The sequence below is a fragment of the Echiichthys vipera genome (genome assembly GCF_963691815.1).
Source record: "Echiichthys vipera genome assembly, chromosome: 4".
Taxonomy (NCBI): Eukaryota; Metazoa; Chordata; class Actinopteri; order Perciformes; family Trachinidae; genus Echiichthys; species Echiichthys vipera.
Genome location: NC_139829.1, coordinates 20395259 through 20418238, shown reverse-complemented (window position 1 = coordinate 20418238; position 22980 = coordinate 20395259). Strand labels below are relative to the sequence as shown.

The 22980-nt window shown below is 40.8% G+C and overlaps 2 protein-coding genes across 2 annotated transcripts; one reads left to right on the top strand and one right to left on the bottom strand.

Annotated features, from left to right (window-relative positions):
• Positions 1-19: 19 nt before the first annotated feature.
• Positions 20-2862, bottom strand: ficd (FIC domain protein adenylyltransferase). Its single transcript, XM_083912391.1, has 3 exons — positions 2720-2862; positions 2291-2644; positions 20-2061 (listed from the first exon to the last, which is right to left on the bottom strand). Exons 2-3 carry the CDS (start codon positions 2559-2561, stop codon positions 980-982), a joined length of 1353 nt encoding a protein of 450 aa, XP_083768517.1. The 5' UTR covers positions 2562-2644; positions 2720-2862; the 3' UTR covers positions 20-979.
• Positions 2863-19661: 16799 nt separating this feature from the next.
• cmklr1 (chemokine-like receptor 1) lies at positions 19662-22319 on the top strand. The gene is made up of 2 exons (XM_083912392.1): positions 19662-19731; positions 19849-22319. The coding sequence occupies exon 2, from the start codon at positions 19868-19870 to the stop codon at positions 20915-20917; it is 1050 nt and encodes a 349-aa protein (XP_083768518.1). The 5' UTR covers positions 19662-19731; positions 19849-19867; the 3' UTR covers positions 20918-22319.
• The last annotated feature ends 661 nt before the right edge of the window (positions 22320-22980 follow it).

Here is a 22980-nt window from a genome sequence, read left to right as displayed (position 1 = left end):
ATAAATAATCAAATCCATGAAAGTGCTTTACAGTGTTATGAGACATCACCCTCATCCCAAAGATAGATAATTAACTAAATGTTCACACAACAGTCAAAACAACATGATAAGAAAGCTTTCTTTGCTCCTCACATCACCAGTAGTCAAACTTTAGATCGTATCCTGATGGGAATTCAAATTCAGTAACAGTCCTATGGGAATATGGTTAAAAAAAAAAGTGGGGAAAGGGTTTATTTTCATTGAAAGAAAAGCTAAAAAGCAAAATTAGATTTAAATTCAAGATCCGGCAGCAGTTTAAATGAATTCAGCAGGTCTAGAACCCAAACTGAAGCAAGGTCTTACTGGCCAAAGAACAATTCAACATGTTGTACACTCACCGGCCACTTAATTAGGTGCACCTGTCCAACTGCTTGTTAACGCAAATTTCTAATCAGCCAATCACATGGCAGCAACTCAATGCATTTAGGCATGTAGACATGGTCAAGACAATCGGCTGCAGTTCAAAGCGAGCATCAGAATTCGGGAAGAAAGGTGATTTAAGTGACTTTGAACGTGGCATGGTTGTTGGTGCCAGACGGGCTGGTCTGAGTATTTCAGAAACTGCTGATCTACTGGGATATTCACGCAGAACCATCTCCGGGGTTTACAGAGAATGGTCCCAAAAAGAGAAAATATCCAGTGAGTGGCAGTTCTGTGGCAAAATGCCTTGTTGATGCCAGGTCAGAGGTCAGAGGAGAATGGCCAGACTGGTTGGAGCTGATAGAAAGGCAACAGTAACTCAAATATCCACTGGTTACAACAGAGGAATGCAGGAGAGCATCTGTGAACACACACCATCTACTTTCTAGCAGATAGGTAACAGCTGCAGAAGAACACACTGACACTTTATTAAGCACCAGGTATGCCCAATAAAGTGGCCGGTGAGTGTATGATAGGATTGTTTGTTAAATAGCTTTTGAATTCTCCTCCCATCTCCAGCTCAGTTGTGAATCGGGATAGTCTGTTTGCAGTCGGGACAGGCGTGGTCGGGGCTGGCTCCTGGCAGTCCCACCGCGTGCTCTGTTGTAGAAATCAACAACGTGTCCAACGTCATCTCTGTACATTTGGCTATAAAGCGAATGAAGGGCCGCACATCGCCCTCATTGGCTGTGTCTAGAGCTGCGTAATACTCAGCCCTCTGTTCTTTGCGAATAGTGACGGGTGGGTATCGCCCTTGCATGAGCACAAGGTTCATGAGCAGCCGCGATGTGCGCCCGTTGCCGTCTACAAAAGGGTGCACATACACCAGTTTGTAGTGGGCGAGAGCTGCGTACTCCACTGGGTGCATCTGCAGGGCCTCCTCAGAGTTGAGCCACTGAACCAGCTCCTGCATGTGCCTCTGCAGGTCCTGGGGGTGTGGGGGGATGTGGTGCCCCACAAACACCTGGCTGGTGCGCAGCCTGCCTCCCTCCACAGGGTCCACGTAGCCGAGCACCCGCCGGTGAATCTCTAGGATGTCACTGACAGTCATGGTTCCTGTTCTGGACAACAACGTAGTATTGATGTACTTCATGGCTGCGTCCACGCCGATGGCCTCGTTCTGCTCCTGCAGGCTCTTCCCAGGAACAGCGTAACGCGTCTCGATGATGTGACGGATCTCAGACAGTGTGAGTGTGCTGCCTTCAATGGCCACCGTGTGGTAGATGTGGTGGTAGTAGGTTTCCTCCATCACCCGGCGGAGTGCAGAGTTTCCTTTAGGAATGGACATGAGCCGGCGCACTTTACTGTCAATGATGCTAAAGTAACGCTGGTCAATCTCTTCCACCAAGGGGAGAGTTCTGTCCCGGCTGACCAGAGCTCTCGCGTTACATGGTGAGATAGCCAAAGCCTTGGTGTAGAGGTGGTCTGCCTGGACAACATCCTTCTCCTCCTCCAGAATGGTCCCAAGCTCTGTTAGGGCGTCCACAAAGTCTGGATTCATGCTGAGTGCATGCACCAGCAGCTTGTGAGCCTTCTCTCTCTTCCCCAGTTTCCTCATCTCCAGAGCCAGCTGCAGCGCCGCTTTGGCTTCCAGCTCCATCTCTGCAATCACAACATGAAGGATGGCGTGAATGTGAAACTGTGTATCATCGGTATTTTGCACTGAATAAAAATACTTTGTATTTTGACACTTCTTTAGAGTAAAAATACTTAGGAAAAGGATGCAAGGAAATTCCCATATGTCTTTATTTATGCTGTGCTAGACCTCTAATCGTGTCATTTACACATGGTATCGAGTATGACTGTGAATGAGTGCACCTCTGGTTTTTACCTTTGCTCGGCTTGGACCTCAAGGGCAGCAGATCAAGGGCAGTAAAGGGGACAGTGAGGCTGGTGGACTGCACAGCTGGAGGCTGCTGGGAGCTTCCCCACAGCTGGCAGCGGAGTTGAGCGAAGCCCTTCAGGGCGGCGCAGCATTGGTCTTCCACCCCGACCAGGGGCATCAGGACGGCCACCAGGGAGCCGAGGAGGACACACATCAGCGGGCCCCATCCTCCGAGGAAACGGCCGCTGGTGTAAGGACACACCGTCAAAGCAGCCATGATGGTCCCGGGTCAAACCCTCCATCCTCGAGTGTTACGATTCCCCATGTATATCCACCCCAGCTTGGAGAGCCGAAGGGCGGCTGACAGGAGAGAAAACAGTCAACATGACAGCTGGAACATACACAACAGCTATTTCAGAAATTTAGCTCACTTACCTGATTTTTACAACTCGTAAGTCAAATAAACCACTATCGCATTTACGTGACTGGGGTAACACTCCAAAACACCGACTATGGTGGTTAAATTAGACGGCGTCAGTACAAAGTTGTGTACAAAATCCACACCACCGACTTCCTGGGTCTGAGCGTGTAAACATCCGTGAATATCATTGGTCAGAAAGACATTGAAGGGCGGCGCTGATTGGCTGACAGGCAGCAATACAACACATGGATCGTAATGGTTTCTGATTGGATACGTTTTTATTTTTTTCTTTATTTAACACAAACTCGCTGAGATGAGGTTACATACTGTGTATTACATGCCATACTACAAACATTATCAAACGGTATCAAAAAAGAAAGTTGGATTTAAAACATACATAGACATGTAAAAAAAAAAAACATTGGCAAAAACTCTTAGATTATTGCGGCATATCAGATTTACCTTAGTTTAGAAGACCCAGTGCGTTTTTGTTTGTTTTTTTCCTTTTTTTATGTTTAACTGTCTTTGTGCATTTTAATTCATGTTATTGTTGTTTCTATATTTAGAAATACATTGTTGGTATTGAGCATAACTCTTATCCATGTAAGAAAACAAATGTTTATATTTTCTGTTCAATAAAAAAATAAAATTGAATTAGACGTAAAACGATTCTATTTTCTTTTTTTTTTTTTACCTTGGCATAACACAAACACTAAGATAAGCAGAGGCTTCAGCAATAAGGACATAGATCAAAATAAGCCCATGTGGTTTTATAAGGATAAACTTTTACAAACTTGTTTTACTGTTAACACGAGAATCATAAGGAGTGGGGTCCATCAGAAACATTATTTTTAAAAATTACATGAGATTAAAATACTTGTTTTGTAATGTGATGATGAAGATGTGTACTGATAGGATATTTGAGGGAAGACACCCCCCTTCCCTAGATTTTACATTTAGTTTTATAAAAATCGGCTATGATTTAATTACCCTACTAATTTAATTAGCATACTTCTTTTGTAGAAAAAGACCCTACTCCATCGCAGGATAATGCCCCTATAGAAAATATCCAAAACAACCATAACTGTGGGTAAAATTATATGCATTACAAAGACAGATGTTTTTTCTCGTCAAACTGTGTTTCTCTGTTTGTAATGCAATTATACAACTTTTAAAATAAGTTTTATTTAGTTTTAATTCACTTTCTGTATTTATTTTTCATTTACATTATTAATTCAATATTTTTTATTTCAGTTAGCTTAACATTTACTTTTGGTATCCCCACACTATATAGTTTTGTTGCTGTTCTAATTTTTGTACTTGGTTTCCTGATCTGTTCTAGCTGCTTCTGTGAGTGCACTCACAGAGAGTTTGTTGTGACTCCAGTTATTTGGGTCATCAAATGTCTCCCTTTGCCTTTTGTCTCCTGGACAATTTTGGTTTTGAGTCAGTTGCTTGGCAGCGAGTGTTTAGTTAATCATTTTAGTGCTTTATTTCATTAAGGAAGCCTGCGGCTCTATACATTTTTGTTGTTTTTTCTCCCCTTTCCAATCAATTGCTACTTTTGTGGTTATATCTCCCCCTTTCCTGACAGCTTCTTAGTGTTTTGATTAAGACTGTTGGGTTGGTTGGACCTGAGGTTGTGCTGCCTGTTGGGGGTGAGATTTGTGCATAGTTAATAGGAATAAAATCGATTTGCAACAATTTGGGACCACACCACCAAACGCATCCTTAGGTTACGTCAGGGCTCTTCAAGTGAAGCAGAATTTTCAATTCAATTCTGAACTTAGCTACGGATTCAGGTTGGAACAGGGACTACTTTTAGTCATGCCTTGTCTGAAAAGGTTAAGGATGAGCTCGCTTCCCGTGAGGTTCTGAATTCACTTGAGGATTTAATCTCATTGGCAATTAGAATTGACAACAGAATCCGTGAGCGCAACAGAGAGAGAAAACAGGTGTACATTCACCCAATGTCAGAGGAGTTTAACATCCCTTGTGGAAGACCTAACCTGCCTAAGGGATACCTTAATGATGATCAGGAACCCATGCAAATAGGATGCGCATGGCTTACTTCAGCGGAAAGGCAGAGGCGTATGAGAAGTGGAGCTAGTCCATACTGTGGGAGGGTGGGTCATTTCATTCGTCAGTGCCCTTCAACGCAGAAATACGATATTCAGGGAAACTAGTAGACTCGTTAGACCATGGAGGTCTTGCCGAGTCTTAATAATTCCCCACCTGTGGCCAATAATCACACTTTTTTGTCCTTTGAGTTATTTTGGGATGGACACTGGTGCAGCTTCTCTGCATTTGTGTATTCAGGAGCAGCTGGTAGTTTTATGGACTGGCCCGAGATCTCAAATGACCCATTTTAATCTTCCTTGTTCACTCACAATCGCCACAGTGGATGTGCAACCTTTGGGTATGGGTAGGGTTGAGAAGTTCACCTGCCCGATTTTCATTCGCATTGGCAATCACATGGAAGAGATTGAATTTTTTCTTATTGATGGACTTCAGTTACCCTTCATTCTGGGACACCCATGGCTCAAGGAACACAACCCTCACATCAGTTGGATGACTGGGAAGATGCTGAGCTGGGGCCCAGACTGTGCATGACACATGCTGGAATCAAACTCTGTTCAACTCCAACCTTTCGGTCTTGAGCCTGCTGCTGCCACCAGCGCCTCTGCCTTGAAATCTCCCAGTCTGATAGGTCTCTCCTTTTCTACCCTCTGTGATCCCCTGACTCTTGGGGCTCTTGAGTCCTTGACTCCTTCTGAATCTTCGGCCTCTCTTTCTCTTCTTCCGAATGAGGTTCCTGCAGAGTATATGCTGAACTTAGTGAAGTAGTCTTCAGTAAACAGAAGACCTCCATCCAGAATGTTCCATCAATCTCCTCCCAGGTTCTACACCCCCAAGGGGCCGCCTGTATTCGTTATCATGACCTGAAACATCAGCTATGACAAGCCATATTGATGAAGCTTTAGCTGCAGGTTTCATTCGCCCCTCTACATCTTCAGCTAGGGCCATTTTTCTTCTTGCACTTCAATTGGTCATCGCAGGAAGCCATTAAATCCCAACACCCTTGACCACAAACAGGGACTAATTGGCCATAGAAAAGAAATAGATCCGTACTGATTTGATTTGGTTAATCACCGTTCTAATAAATCATTAAAGGAAAGTGTGCCTTGATGGCATTGTCCCCCAACACATTTCACTTTTCTAGAAGTGGGGAGTTAAAAAGTTCTAATAGTACACTAATTAGTAGTGTTTTATCTACTTCAACATAATTTGCTAACGGAACTGAATACGATGAGTTGTTTTTGTCTCAGTATTCTTTGATTATGTAGCTCCAGTTTTGTTACCAGTTGTCCTTTCTCTTTTTTTTTTAATTTTTTTTTTTTACTGTAAATGTAGTAACAAACAGAAGAGGGCAGCATTGCTCTGTTGAGCAAACATCACACTCATAGTAGCCTAAAGCATATCCTCTGAAAACTGCAGTAGCACTCTAGGCCTCAAAATCAGTTTCCAGATTTCTTCTTATGCAATCCAGTTTGTGAATGCCAAAAAAGCAATTTATACTTTTATGAAGCTTTATATGAGGATGGATATCTTTTTCCTCAGCCTCATGTGGTACCTCTTTCTAACATTTTAATCTCTCAGTTATATTTTATTAGTTATATTAGTTATTTCTGTCTATGTGTCCTTCATGTCATTGGTATTCAGTTTTTTAGGTGTCATGTATTTGTATTAAAATCTTTTATATGCGTCATCTATTCATAGTGAAATTGCCTTTACAGCCATTTCTCCCAGCTGGGAAACAGCCTGCGGTGATGAAGATTGATTCCTGGCTACATGCCAAAGCTAACACTATTAGACATATCTTCAGCAGATGGCAGGCTATCGGCTCTAAATAGCTGATATTCATACACAGCCTTAGACTCTGCAGCAAAACGCTGCACAGACAGTGCACAGAAAGTTATGAATGAACAACCATGCAGATGATTTTGTTTCTAGTTAGAGATTTAGTAGGTCTGCCTCAAATTAGGGGCTTTGAATATGTTAAGTCATGTTGCACACTAACCTCATTTACCACCACAGAGTCCCTCTGTGCTGCTCTCACCCACAGCAATTTCACCTTGTAGGATAATGGAGCAGAACTGCATTATTTCTTGTTATCCATGTCCTCTATTAAACCCCTTTAAAAAAAAAAATAACTAAAGAGGGGAAGGACGAATTAGTGTTGCCAGTGGGATACAGGCTCTGAATTTAGTGTATCTGTATTTCAAATCAGACTCAGTGTTGTGTAATTTTGCCACCGCGCCAAGACACGCATTTTATTATTACTCTTTCGCTTGGAAGCAGCTTTCATTCCTTAATGCATGAAACAAGGCCTACAGCTGGTTGCAATGAAAAGAAAGCTAGTAAACAAAGCCTTCACAGGTTTGTATCTCCACCTTTGCTTTTCCTAATAATGAACCGAAATCCAATATCTTTCACTTCCTGAGGAGTATCTAAGATTCTCTTATAGATAAAAGTAAAAGCCATGTTTATGGTTTACATATACAATGTGTCAGCAGTGAACAGTGTAACTGAAAACAAAACCATACATCTGTATACAATATTATAACTCCTTTAATGCGGATAAGTGATATATAAGTATTTGTATTACTAGCTATTTTAATCATCTATAACCACAGATGAAGAAAGATATTCAGAAAAGTAACTAACCACACCTAATGTCAAAAGAAATCCAGTGAGACCCTTACTCATGATGAAAGACTTCAAACTCTGGCCTCCAGAACCTCGCAGAGAGGGGTGGATCATATCTCTTTGGATCAGGTATGTGGGTCGTCTACAAAGGCGTCTGGCTTCATTTTGGTGTTCAGTGTGGATATGAGTATTATTAGCTTCCTATAATATAGTACCATGCAAAAAGTGTGTTTACTAAATGGCCTCATATTGCCTGAATGTACACTACAGATGTAATCATCAGATCTGCCAACGCTATTTCAATTCCACTACCAAGTTTAAATACTGGCATCAGCCAAGTATGTCACCAGAAACACAACCTGCTCAGATGCAAGAAAACAGGTCAAAGATGACTTGAGCATATGTATCACTCTCTCCAAAACTCCCTTAAGGTCATGATGTGCAAGGATTGTTGAGTAACAGAAGTCCTGATTTAATGGCCACCTCTGAGTAACAGCAGTCCTGCAACGTGTCAGTTTACTCGTTGTGAGGAGCACTTCAAATCCTGTGAAGACAATTGTATAATGTTTTCTGCGGCTCTGGAGCAGCTTTGTCAAACCTGAGAAAATAATCCTGGTGATGTCATGGTGATGTTACCAGGGTTATCTCAGCTTGATGTTTGATGAACTTAAATGTGTAACCGAAAACCTGAGTAACAAACTGCCAGTGTAGCAGGCATATCAGCATATCCACCTGGGAAGCCTCATTTGGAGATCTTTTGGGAAGGGAATACTGGTTGCTGATTGGATAAACCACCTGTCTATCAGGCAAAATCAACCAATTAGATCAATGAAGCGTATGAAGTATGAGCAGAGCATCAGGCTGAAGTTCAAGTAAATAACATGTTGGTAAAGGATGTTTGTTGTTTGTGTAACGTGAATTTACCAGTAAAAGGCACAATTTCGGGTGCCTGATTCATATTCCAACAGAAGGATCCAAGAGAAAAAAGCGTTAGCGAGCGGCTAAGAGAATTCTACATCAGGTTGGATTTGCATGCGTTGCGTCACACTCGAACCCGCCTCAAAACCAATGCTGATTGGATGTTTGCTTGGCAAACAACTCCAAATTTTCTCTGTCGCATGTTAGCAGACTGATCTGTGAGTAAAATACAATGGAGCACACAAAACCAGGATGGTCTCACGAGGCTAAATAATACGTACTAAAAGTCAGATTCTTCAGCATCAGTAAGAAAACACGTTGCAGTTTTTGTGCCTTCATAGCTTAACAGTGTTTCCCGAAGCTGACTTTGTGATTGTAATCTAGTTTCTTCAAAGAGAAAGCCCCCTTTTTTGTTTTACTGGTATGTTTTTTCCAAAACACAAGTGAGGAGGGAATCATTTAAAATATAAATTTTTAGGTAAATAGAGGGTTACCAGGAATAAAATGATGCTCAAGTATCATAGAGACGTTTATTCTGTTATATGACAGCGGCCCAGTTGCTTACACCACAGACGGGCAGTGGTATATTTCCCACTGAGTTTAGACTGGGCTTGAGTTGAAAACCAAAAACAAATATAACGGAATAGGCGACTGATGAAGGAGAAATGATGGCATGAAATGATGGCCTGAAATGAACGGCCCTCGGGTCATTTTGTGGACTAATTCTATGCCCATCTGGCATATGCTCATATGAGCTAAAACCCCCTCAGCTGTGGAAACAGATAAAACTATGTCTGCAGTGAAAATCATCGATGAGTGCTAATTCTGTTTTGTTTTTTTCTGTTGTTTATGCAATTTTATGCCTCATGTCACTTTGGGTTTATCATCACAATGGAACAGTCTCATGAAAATACAGGCGTCTCTTATCTTTCATGCATACGTCCAGTGTGGTTTTACCTCCCATATCAGTGTTGTTAAAGGACTGCGATGCATGGAACATGAATTGTATGCTTCCACAGTGTGGAAAGGAAACAGTTATAGCAGAGTATGTAAAGGAATAGACTGCTACATGCATCAGCATGATCCTCACACCAGCTGACACGTTAACTTGAAGCGGACTCCAGAGATGACCTGTCGCAGACTATTCAAATATCACCCCATCTTTTCCCTACTTGCTGGAACTGTGCTTCAAGAGGTTGAAAATCCATCTGCCCACCTGAAAAAAAAAGCAACCTGTCAGGGCACCAAATAAATCCCTCTGGTACAGGCGCCTCACTTCCTCCACCCGCTCCCCTCTCCAGCCTCTGTGAAGCAGTCAGCCTTCTTGCCTCTCTGTCTGAGAAGAGGCTTTGTCCTGGGTGACAGAGCTGGGTGTCAGAGATAGAGGATCTCGTTAGACAGTCAGAGGGAGAGGAATGGTGACTCTCTTTCCACTCTCTGAGTATGGACGGCTCAGAAAGCAGTGATGAGGGGGCCATAAAATGGATGACAGAGTGAAGGAGAGCCACACTGGGAGCAACAACTGTCCTCGACTGTCAGCGTCTAAAATACCCATCTTAAAGGACGGTTTGCTCCGAAATGCAAGATCCAGACACACATTGGCAGAGTGACAAGTGCTGTTAAAACACAGTTTGGGAGGTCAGGACGCAGACAAGAGCAGAGGACACCTACAATATAACCAGTGTGCATGCTCTCAAGCTCACGGTTTAACAACAGCATAATCTGATTTTGTCCTCCATCTTCCTCCTTCCTCCAGTGCATGCTGAGACTCCCCTCTGCTGTCGTCAGAGTAGGTCAGAGGAAAGCAAAGAGATGTGGCTGCCTCCCGAGGTGTCAAACAGGTAATTACTGTAGCTCTGTCCTTGCAGTTTCCCTGCACTGGGAGAAAGGCCACTGTCCACGACACTGTCACAGCGGGATGCTAAAGTCTCATTACATTGGGTTTTTAAAAATGTACCAGTTTACTGGTTTCTTTGTTTATCGTTAAAGTGGAGCCACATAGTCACCATTCAACTACTGTTTGAATGAATGGTTGAATCTGTTATGGTATAATATCAACCCTACATCCCACCAAATTAAAATACATCAAAAGCAAACATTATGAAACAAACAATTGACAGTAAAATATAAAAATAATAAGAAATCTCAATTTGTTTTGCCATCAAGAATGTAAGTTAAATAATAGTTTAACTTATTTTACGATTAAGAAAATGTGTTATATTCTTGAGATACATGTTTGTGTTATTTTATTATTCATGGGTTGAGGTAGTGATATGACATCTGGTTGAAGGTCCATCACGGTCAAAGTCTGACACTTTGACAGCCATATTGGTAGAATGATGGATTTTAGTAGATTTTACTTACAGCTAAGTCTTAAGAAAAATAAAACACGAGTCAGATATGCTCTGTCATGGCTAAATACTTGCTTTGCAGTGGTCCACAGTCTGAAAGCTGAATCACTATAATGCAGAACATGAAAAAAATAATAAAAAATAATTATTTCATTCAGAATGTACATTATTACGAGAGGCCAGTCTGAAATCTGATATTTCTGTCTGTCCTTGACCTATTTTGACCTTCATAATACATTAATGTCTGGGAGGTAGTGGCTTCGAACAGACAGTCGTCACAATAAGGTTGTCTATTTAAGCTTTAAGTTTTCCGCCCTGACTCTTCTGTTTAGTTCTTTTGTGAACTCTGCTGCTGTGTGTCTCATCTGGGATTTCCTGAAGAAGCTGTCCTTAAGTCTGTCCCGTCACATCTACAAGCTTCATGAGGACTTTGCGCAGAAATTGACCAGAGTTGGCTGACTGGACTTAAATCTTACAGATTCCACAAAATGCAGCAATACATAAACCTGGGGCGTCATGGATTATTCATTTTACTGAATAATTGTGCAGAAGGTAATGTGGATGCTTTTTCCTCATGATTTCTTGCCTAAAGCCTGGAGAGACTGGACATGATTTATTCAATCTGTACTCCTCGTCTGTCCTCTTTCTCATTGTCATAATGCCCTAAAGGGAGTCATTTCACGTAGAAATGCTCTTTATGAATGACTGAACAAAGACGATGATTCCCGTTTGTTTTGGGGGCATTAGAATAGACAGGCTTTTGTCTAGACAGGTTTTTGTATCTGATCTGTGGTCCTGGTGATAGGCATGATGTGTTCAACACTGCCATGTTTGCTTGTTGTAGCGTATACCTTCAGATTAGACGTTGTCCCTCAGGCCTCGTCTCACATGCTTGGTCAAGTCCTCCGGGCTGGTCATCCACTCGTGGTTCCACAGCAGAGCAGACAGATGAGTAAATTATCTGTTGGAAAGACAGGAGACAGAAATAATTGGGTGTCCACTGAGGGTCAGTCATTACCAGGGACCTCCCTCAGGCGCTTCTTGCTGCTTCACTTATTATCTCACTTCCACACTGGCCTGTGCCATTCAGAGAAGGGGGATGTGCAAGTCCCCAGCTCTGTCAAATGTACCAATTCCGGTCCTAACATTCATATCTCACGGTGCACAGCAATGACTCAGCAACTGTGGGCGGCTCATTATTCTCTTCACCCTCCGAGAGATAGTGACTTTGTTTGGTTTCAGGAGGGAGCACAAAATTAAATTGTAGCTCCTTAAAACATAATTGAATACAACGCAATACTCCCAGGTGACAATGTTTGCTTTTGTGTTCTCTCCTGAAAATGTTCGCTTTAGCTGTTTTGGATATGATTTGATGATATGATGATTTCAAAGAAGGGGAAAATAATCACACTGTCTGAGTAACTGCTCTCACAGCCCTGCTTTGGATTGCTTTTTAAATGTGCCTGTCTGCAGCCAACTGTTGGGCACACAGATATTGGAATAGTCAGTCATAATGTCTGCATCAAATGCTAACTGCCTTAAAAGTCCTTTATTGTAAAAAGTGAGATTTTTTTATGAGAAAGTTTGAGGTGCTATATAAATACTGTGAAAGTATCAAAATGATACACATGCATGAACACAGCAGAAACTTTGCTTTTAAACGACCCATCAGGACTTCTGTATGTTTGTGTCACAAATACAGGTAGAAGGTGCAGCTACAGTCAACGCCCAACTGCCATGACGTTGCAGAGATGGCAGATGCGGGAGACCCGGAAACACTGACCAATCAGAGCAGACTGGGCTTCTTCAGGAGGGGGTCTTAAAGAGACAGAGGGTGAATACAGGTTTATTCAGACAGACAGTATGAGGAAAAATAGTCATTTTGAAGATTAAAGCTTGTAAACATGTTAAGAAGAAACCCAAAGTACAACTATGAACCAGAAAATTAGCATACGATGTGACCTTTAAAAATCCTGACTCAATCGTCAGTTTTGTCATCGTACTCCACAGAGTTTGTAGTTCTTCTTAGAGTATGTTACTAGTCAGATGTACAGATTATTACCATCTAAGTGATTTACAATTTGGAGGCTCAACCCAATGTTGTGACACTGAGATTATAAGCAGAAATCCCATGATCATGAGCCTGGGTCACTTTGAGGATTAATGTTGTATTGACTTTTTCAGAGTCATAGGATCCTCTAACAGATCACTCTAACAGGATTTAGATGGTTAAAGCGGTGCAGATGATCACATTAAACCACAGATACAGAGTCATATTGGATTATCATAGCTACATAATTTATGACATTTCCACTCTATCCCATTAGTTGTCTTTCCCTGATCTGAAAGCTAGTTTTCTAACGCATGCTTAATGTTGGTGCGTAATTGGAAAAGTACAAACACAGTTACAGGATAATTTTCCAAACGGATGGAAATACATCTCATACATCAGATGTCTGCTTTCAATGTACTCATACAGCAGTGAGAAAAGATATGGTGATTGATAAAGAAGAAGAAGAATAGATAAAATCTCGTTTTTTTATTTTATTGTATTACTTTTGTTTCAGTTCTGTTGTAACCATGGGCTCAACCTCTGTATGTTGAGCTGTTTTAAGGTCCATCAGTGGTTACCAATATAGACTGATCTGTCGTTTGGCATCAGCTCTGCTTTAAAGTTTTATTCTCCTTTTAAAACAAAGAGGCCAAAGGTCAGCGGAGCAGCTCCTTTCCAACCTTTCAGACTCTTTTCTCCTCAGCTAATCCCATCACATAACCGCTACTGCAAGGAGGTTCACAGGCAGTTGATCTGTCAGCTCATACATTTCTAGATTGTCACAATGACAGAACAGCAAGACTTTCAATTTAGAAAAAACATTAAGTAGCTCCTATTTTACAGGTTGGTAAGAAGTAAAACACGTTTTTTATCTGTATAGGGTTAAAATCTCACATTGTGGGGAAAACAGTCAGGGATGATAATGTAGTCCTACAGCCTCATGAACAAGAGGCAGATGGATCTCTAGATGAACTCTTCTCCTCCCACTGTGGTCTGGACGGATTAAATCCTGTTAATGTAAAGATTTAACATGGAGCCATGTTGGTCCATCTGTGCAGCCAGCTCTAATCCTTCTGAGTGTGTGTGACATGTCACTCTTCTGTCTCTCTCCTCCCTGTCTATACAAAATCACAAGACAAATACACATTCGTGACTGAAGCCTCTTTTGATCTCAGCTCAATTTTTTGATAGTATATAATTCCCTCCATTATTGATGTTGACATCACTGTAAAAAAACAAACAAAACAAAATAAACTGTAGGCTAAAGCTTCTACTGGACACAGGAAATCAAGTTTTGCTGAACTTATTACTTATTTTATTTTATGATCTTTTTGATGCAGACACTTCTCTTAAATATTAAGAAGGGTCACTTCTCTATGATTAATAAGAACAATAAATGTGCATAATGCAACACAAAGTGCTCATGAAATAGCATACTCAGTGATCAAACACACCCATGATGTTGTGTCATTGGCAGGCAAACATGCTACAATGCTAACATGCTACTATGCTAATATGCTACAATGCTCATGGTGACTGTAGAGCCTCATTCAGCTCGAAATATAATGAAAGTTGACTGACTGAACGAACGGACAGAGATGTTGAACCTGAGTGTGTGTGTGTGTGTGTGTGTGTGTGTGTGTGTGTGTGTGTGTTGTGCCATATTTATATTCTTTATACATCTTTGTGTTGTTTCTGTTTTGTTAATGTTTTATTCTGCTGGTGATTAAGAATGTCTGAGTGTTGTTCTTTTCTGGTTGTACAATTGATTATCAGTTGTGTGTAGTGCTGTCTGTAGAAAAGGACTATTTGTAGCCTTAATGCTTCTTTGCTTAAGAGAATAAGAGGCAGAATAGAGTCTCTAAACCCCTCACGGTATTCTGTTACCAAAGCCAAAACGGCTTATCACTAAAGAATTTGTCCAGCTTTTCCAGTGTTGGTGTTTTTTGTTGTTGTTCTCAACACAGGACTGGTGTGGGTCTAACCATCAATGCGTCTGTCCAGAGACATGCGTGTGGCTGCAGCATGTGAAAAGTTCATGTGTTTGCTAAGCTCTGGATGGACATTGTTGATGTTGCTTGGCAGCAGCCAGTAGGCCGGTTCACCAGTGACTTGGGCCTTTCCCTTTCCTTTATTAACTGATGCCAAAAACCAAGTAGTTTACCATGTTCAAATAGCTGCAAGGTGGTGAAGAGTCTACGTCTCTGCTCCGTGCATGTAGCCAGCTCGTATGGGTCAACACCGTCTATCTGCCAGCTTCGCCAAATATCTCTGCTTGGCGCTGGTTGTAAGTTTGTCCCTGTAAGGACCCTTTCTTTTACCTTATTCTTCTCCATCTCTTCACAGTTGTCTCTTCATATCTCAGTTTAAACGCAGTGATCTCTTCTCTATGTGCTCCCAGTTGTTATTCAAGCTCCATACTATAGCACTCTCTGTTGCATGTTCACCATCTTAGTTCAGCGTGTTAGCATGCTGACTTCTCACAAGTTCAAACTACCAGCCTATTGCAAAGGATTATGTCACATTAAGAGTAAATCAATATTTCTGCAGTCACCGAGGCAGTCAGTCACACAAGAGTGAAATAAAACATGTATGTAAATAAATCTTAACATTTGTTTATCCCCGTTTGGTGTAACTGAAAGGTGGCAAATGGTTCATCGTACCAGGGAAATGACGGATTTACACATTCACATATTCACCTTGTACCTTCACCTCATGGAAATACTGCAAAAATAACTTACGGTTCTAATAATAACAACACGTGTATGAGTTCAGACTTTCTGAGGATGGTAACGCCGCTTTGTTCCATGGATCATTTCAACACGATTACGATCCATTTCTGATATTGTGAAGCACTCAGTCCACTTTAATCTGCATTGTGGAGGTGGAGTTTAGGTAAGCAGATTTTGGACTGGTGCATCTCTGCCACACTCTTATCTTATCCATATAATGGGTTTCGAGCAGAAGGCACTAATGTAGTGATAATGCTCAAGTTACTTTAAAATGCAATTCAACTGGTGCACTGGCTGGCTCGAGTGGAAGCTGATACTGTGCGTTGGAGGACCCTCCATCAAACTGCAGGGGAGGAGGGGGAGACCAGTCCTGATTGCAGGAATAAAAAGTGTTTGCTGGATTGTTACCAGGTTCAAAGCTTGAAAAACACAGCGTGTTATATCTAGAGTTATTTGCTACAGGAAAGTTTCAATAAATCAATACATATCTATGCTGTTATATTTGTATTTGCTGTGGCTGTTGTGGCCTAGGTCAAATGATTTAATGGATCAAATCAGCTCATAGATGAATAATGCATTCAGTGGAGCTGAGAAAATTGATTAATTACTGTCATTGTTGTTACCACAGGAACGGCATGGAAAAAGCAGATTGATGTCAGAGGTTATAAAAATAGAAATAGTCACTTTCATTTCCTGAAAATGTTTGAAGCCAAGTGTCATCATTTGACCCTTGAAATCTGTTAAGACCAAACTCCTAATCTGTACAAAAACAGATCACACACCGGCAGATAGCACCACATGGAACCATGCGTCTGTATTAATAACCCCTTGACCTTTGAAATGCTGCAGCAGGCTCAGTTTTAGAAATAGAGTGAATATATTGGCATTACAAAACTATAAAGATCTAAGGAATCCATTGATATCAACAATAACCAGTTTCCCAGCTTTCAGATGATGTACACCACTTTTACGTGGCATCTACTGTTGACCCGTTAACCCCCTGAAGTCCCCCTGTCCCCCACTCTCAACGTTCTTAATAAAGGGGTGGGCGTGAAAGGGGTAGGTCTATTAAAACATACTTGATTCAGTTAAAATTCACGAAAGATTGGTCAATGAAAGCATCATCAGCTGAAAAAATTACACTCAAAAATATTTTTCAAAGACCATGCATGTTTTTCACAAAACCAAGTTATATTGCATTTGAATAAGTGTATGTGAACTTTTATTTTGTACTTGTATCTCATTCAATTTATATATAGATGTATTTATAGATCACAAGATTTGTACACAACACAAGCTGACAATCCTCACCATTAGGGGAAAGTAGAACAATGTTAAATTAGTACGAAAGGCTCAAGGAGAGAAATTGATGGGATTTATTGTTTTGTTTTTTTAACTGGAGAGCCAGTAGACATTGCATAAAAAGCGTCAAAGAAATACATACAATTCGAAATGTCACCCAAGGTCACTTCATGAGCACACTCGACCATGCTGCTCTCAAGGAAAAGGAAATGTATTATGTCTGTAGATCTTCCAGTACACTGTGGCCCAGTGTGACATGAATAGTAGATGCTTATTCCTGTACCATGCTTCCCTTCACTTTACTCTAAAACTGCAGGAATAATGAAAACGATAAAAAATAATGATAACATAATGCAAAGCAAAGCATTATTATTCATTCTCATCTCATTTTCTTCTCATCTTTCCTCCTCTAAAGAGAAGTCAGAGAGCAGCACAGCTTGAGATTCTCAAAGGAAGCTTGGACTGATGTCAGCTGTTGAAGGAGGCCCTCCTTATTTTGTACTGTCAGTTGTCACTGTCATGCATTCAGCTCAGATTCACTGGACAGTAAGCGCTGTGTTAGTGTGTGTGTGTGTGTGTGTGTGTGTGTGTGTGTGTGTGTGTGTGTGTGTGTGTACACGTGAAGGTAATGCCAGTAAGGATTGCTCTGCGCTCCTCTCATCCTCAAGAATAATATGTTTTTAAACAAACAACATGCTTAAATCCCCCGTATCCAAAGTTCTTTATCAACGGGTGAGGGGTCTTCTGAAATATGAAGCATGAATGTGAATTTCCTCAATAAGGCTTACAGTGCATTTCCCAGAGAAAGACAACACCTGGTCATTGTGTGCGTTTGATTATTTATAACCTCCACCTTCATTAGGAAATCTAATCTGCAGGGCACCAGCCGGTCTGTGTGTCCTCTGCAGTGAAAGGGATTTTGCTGAAATGCATCTAAATAGGTCACGTGGGCATGCAGGACGCAATCAAATATTTCTAATTTACTAGAGAGCCGCATGTTGCTCAGGATTTACACGCATAAACTCGTTGCCAGAACATTTGAAATGTGCTTGTTCATTTAATAAGCAGGAGCAGATGAAGACGCTCAAGGAAACACAATAGCAATGTTTTTTTAATCTTTCTCCACTGAACGTGAAACTGTCTTCCCAGACTTATAAAATATACTTAGTGAAGACTTTGAAGGAATTTAGTATCATCTCACCAAGGTCTCAACTCAAACATGAAGTAGAACTAATCAAAATGTGTAAATGAGTCTTGCGTCCTCTGCCCAACATTTCCTTATTCAAACATGTGTTTCATGTTCTAACAATATAATAATTTATCACGCTATAACGTGAAACATATCATGTTAAAACAATATAATTTATCAGCTTATACGATACGTATGTATATTGTTATAATAGTAAGAGTTATTTGTTGACATGAAAAACATCTTGTTACACAATAAACTTTTTAAAGTTATAATGATACTGAGAAGTTTTTCTTTTTCTGGCAGTGGCATTGCTACACTTCGTACATTCCCCTTAAATCATACAAAGAAATAGAAAGTGAAGGAAGACAACAAAAACACAAGAACTTTCTTCAATTTCACCATAATGCTCAAACTACTTCTTCATTTCTGGATATTTCTGTTTATTTTTGTTATATCATTTCTGTCTCTGATGGCAACTCTTCATCCTAATAAACCTAATCACTTTATCATCTTCCTGAACAGTGGGCGTTTCTGTTGTCTCAAGTGTGCTGCGGTCCTCGTCACTCCTTGTAACATCTTTCAAACCGAGTTACTTTACCATCTGCGGTTCTTCTTCTCGCTGCTGCTGCTTCTGATGCATCTGCCCCAGTGATCATGACTCTGTGAAGTACGAGCTGCAAGAGCTGATTAAATCACTAACAATGGCAGCGCTGCTCTGTGGCCTGTATTTACAACAGCTGTTGCTTTTTGTATTGTGATATTAGAAACATCTGCATCAGAAGCTGGGGCTGAAATATCAAATGAACATCAGCGTGTTGAAAGAAGGTTTTATTGTTTAATGAATGCTGTGCCCTTACAGGCCTTTCCCATCTGACTGCTCTGAGAAGTCACATCTGGCCAATAACGTGCATCTGGCAGGGAAAAGGGAAACATCATAGCCATATCACAACATTTCGACAGAGGGAAGTATATGTATGTGTGTTCATTAAGATACTTCTCTTTTTCACAGGCCAGAGGAACAACATCAAGGTAAATAAGTCAATTAAGTTTTTAATGATGGTTAACGTTTAAAGAGATGGTTCAGATCTTTTGAAGTGGGGTTGAATGAGGTATTTATCCGTAGTCAGTTTGTTACCTACAGTAATACCTCAACTGGTAGAGCGCAGACCTTTATATACAAAGACCTTGCTGAGGTTGCTGGGGTTTGACTCTGAGCCGCGGCCCTTTGCTACATGTCTTCCCCACTTGTCAATCTTGAGCTGTGTCAAATAAAGGCAGAAATGCCAAAAACACAAAACACAATTAAAAACAAATCAATTATTTTACCTCGCAGAACACAGGAGCTGCTGGTCTATCGTTTTCTCGATGGGTTCGTTTGGGAATTTTTTATTAGTTCCTAGCTCTTTTAAAAAAACACCAATGTCACACAATAACACAAACAAACCAGTTTGTTACATAGCCCATCTATTTCTTCAGTTTAAAATGCATGCGGTCCACCCGAGTGGAATGCATATGTGAAAAATCATGACTGAGGTTGTCATAAATCATGCATAAAAGCTTGAGTTTGGTTTTTAAAAGGCTTTTTCAGCCAGTCCTTTTAAGACCACAAAATGCAGTACTGAAAGTGTTGAGAAACACCCAGTCAGCTGATTGCTTAGCAGATGGGTTGTGTGGTGTTTCTAACAAGTCAAAAGGAAACATTGCAGCACAGTTGACACTAAGCTCTGGTCACCATCAAGTCAACAGCAGTTGGAGGTCTGCGCAGCAGGTACGGCATAAAGGAATTAATTTAGACTTAAACACATTTACATTAAGTTTTGTTAGAAAATTATGTTAAATGTGATCGAACGATGGTTGTTTGAAATGTTTTCTTTTTTCCCCACAGAATTCTCTAAGACGGTAAAATGGATTTTTCAGATAAAGAGTTCTATGAATATAATATCGACTACAACTACAGCGAAGAAAGCAATTACACTCCACGCGACGAGGCAGTTTTTCAACACCAATCGACTTGTTTAAAGGAAGTCTTGTGTGTGTCTTTACTCGTGGTCAGCGTGGTCATTTTCCTGCTGGGCTTCTGCGGAAACGCTTTGGTCATCTGGATTTCTGGCTTCAAGATGAAGAAGACGGTCAACACCACCTGGTACCTGAGCCTCGCGATCTCTGACTTCGTCTTCTGTGCCTTCCTCCCCTTTAGCATCACCAACATGGTGATGGAGGAGTGGATTTTTGGCCGCTTCATGTGCAAATTTGCCTCCGCCGTTATGTTCCTCAATATGTTCAGCAGCATCTTCCTCCTGGTCGTTATCAGCGTCGACCGCTGCGTGTCAGTAATGTTTCCTGTTTGGGCCCAGAACCATCGCACGGTTAAAAAGGCGTGCGTAGTCGTCATGATATCCTGGCTTTTTGCCATTGCACTGAGCTTTCCCTCTGTCATCTTTCGGGATGTTAGCACACACATGGGGAGGACCATTTGCTACAACAATTATACATCAAACCAACACAGTCACAAGATTGTTGCGGTGAGCCGCTTCCTTGCAGGGTTTACTGTCCCTTTCATCGTCATCATCATCTGCTACTCCATCATCATCCTCAGACTTCGAACCAACAGGATGACCAAATCCTCCAAACCCTTCAAAGTCATGTCTGCCCTCATCGCTGCTTTCTTCATCTGCTGGCTGCCCTACCATGTGTTCGTCCTGCTTGAGCTCAACTATCAATACTTTGACCACGGCATTTTAATCGCTGGACTCAAAGTGGGCACTTCTATGGCGGCAGCGAACAGCTTCCTCAACCCAGTGTTATATGTTTTTATGGGCAATGACTTTAAGCAGAAGTTCAAGAGCTCCGTACTCTCGAAGATGGAGAATGCGATGGGGGAGGAAGGCCGCACCACCAGCCGATACCTGTCCAGATCCAGCTCCATGGACAACAGAGCTTCAACACACATCTAGAGACATCAATCCAAGACTGTTTGACACGGAGCACTCATGTGACGACAAAAAATGATACAATATGCAGATACAATATATGAATTATGTATAGATTAGGGTTGCAACTAACGGTCATCTTCATTATCGCTGAATCTGCTGATTATTTTATTTGTTAACTGATAAATTTTTGGTCTATAAAATATCAAAAAATAGTGAAAAATATCAATCCCGTTTTCGCCAGTTTCAATTTGATATTGTTGAATGTCATGTTTTATCAGTCCAAAAGCAAAAAATATATTCAGTTTAATATGTTATAATACAGAGAATATATCTCTTGAATGATCAACTGATTATCAAATTAGTTGATTTCTGTTGATCGACTGATCGGTTAGTCAACTAATCCTTGCAGCTCTAGTAGGCTATAGATCACAGTGCTAATGAGCATTTTGTTGCACTTTTCGACTGTTGGCAGCATGGAGAAAGCTGTTGCCAATTCAGGCTCACAAACACGTAAGAGTTGAAGAATCTGCAAGCTTGAGCCAATATCTAAACATGTACATTGCTCATTGTGCATTGCAGGGGGACGTTTGCAGAGCAGTATTTGGGGAAAGTTTTGCAGGCAGTTGGAATTGAACTGTAGTTGTAGAATACAAGGACCGTAAAATATGAGGTATATTTTCTGCCCATAGACGGATTAAAGTTTTTTTTTTCTTGCTGACAAATGTATATTATAATAAGCATTATATTAAGCAAAAGGAACACTCAAAGGGCTTCTTTCACAAACAGTATGTGTGTATTGGCAATGACAAATGGTGGCTGTAGATTGGAAATTGCAGATACATTTGCCAGTCTTGTAGGCCTCTTGAATGCTCATGCATCAATTGCAAGTATGCCATTTATTTTTGTGTGATGGATCAAAAACAAATGAGCAGGAAAGGGAAAAATCGTAAGTTGCAAATTTGGTGGAAGGGACTCCAAGAGAGCATTTGCTCATCAGTTTGTATATTTGATTGTTACACGAGCACCAGGCCATGCACAATCATGAAGAACAGTGAAAGGAAAAAAAGCCATTATTTTGTTATTTCTTTTTTATGCTCATAAAACCAACTGTTCAAAAAAACCATGTTGTGGTTTTTTATTTACTGATGCCACAGTACGGAGCTGTTTTTGATGCAGCATTTAAGTAGGTTGTAAAAGACGGACCAAGATGCAATGTTCAAATGGGTGGAGGACTGTTGTTGAGATATGTGCATGTGTAATTAGTTCTTATGAAACACAGAAATACCACACACCCAGCTTTTATTACCAGTTGCCAAGAACAGCATGTTGAATGGACCTGTGTTTTTGTTATTTCATGAGAGAGCTGTACAGTGAATGTGACCTGTGCAATAAATGTTTTTTTTCTGAAATAAAGTTGTAACTGTTCAAATCATCTCTTTCTCTCAATAGTGAAGGAAAATGTATTCATCCATAATTTGTCCCTGGTCACGACAGAGCTTTGATATGAATTTAAAAGACTTAAGTTGGATTGGAAGAATTGGAATATTTTATTTTCAGTCGAAAAAGTGCAGGAAAGCATTATATCATGGACAGCGTCATTTATGTCATTGAGGCCTCACATGCATAAATTAATGCAATGACATCACCGCTATCATCACTGCATCAACAATAAAGACAGTGAGTGAAAAATGAGCTCATCTCATCTCAGCACAAAAAAAGGAAAATGGTGCAACATGTCCAGGGTCAAACCTTTGAATAGAAGTAATTTCACTTCCTGTTCAGTCACAACATAAAAGAAATAACAAAGAGCCTGGTGATTTTTTAAATGTTGAAAAAGCAGAAGGCAGGGGGAAGACCCAGACTGCAGAGGTTACATGATGACACATTGAAACTTGGGTAGAGTTTACTTTTAAAGCTGTATTATTCATGTTTTCATACAAACATTAGGATCATGTGCAGAATTGGTGGTGACCAAAATGAAGCTATAGGGGTGGGTAATCCTGGACTTGTATTTGTGAGGTCGTCAGAAACATGAATGTTGCTGCTGGATGTGCAAATAGATTGTGCAGTGAGACTAAATATAA

Bases quoted from the DNA above. Each gene is read 5' to 3' on its own strand.
- ficd (XM_083912391.1), bottom strand. From the start codon at position 2,561: ATGGCTGCTTTGACGGTGTGTCCTTACACCAGCGGCCGTTTCCTCGGA. The intron at 2,062-2,290 runs GTAAAAACCAGA...TTGTGATTGCAG, and splicing joins GAGGTCCAAGCCGAGCAAAG to AGATGGAGCTGGAAGCCAAA.
- cmklr1 (XM_083912392.1), top strand. From the start codon at position 19,868: ATGGATTTTTCAGATAAAGAGTTCTATGAATATAATATCGACTACAAC.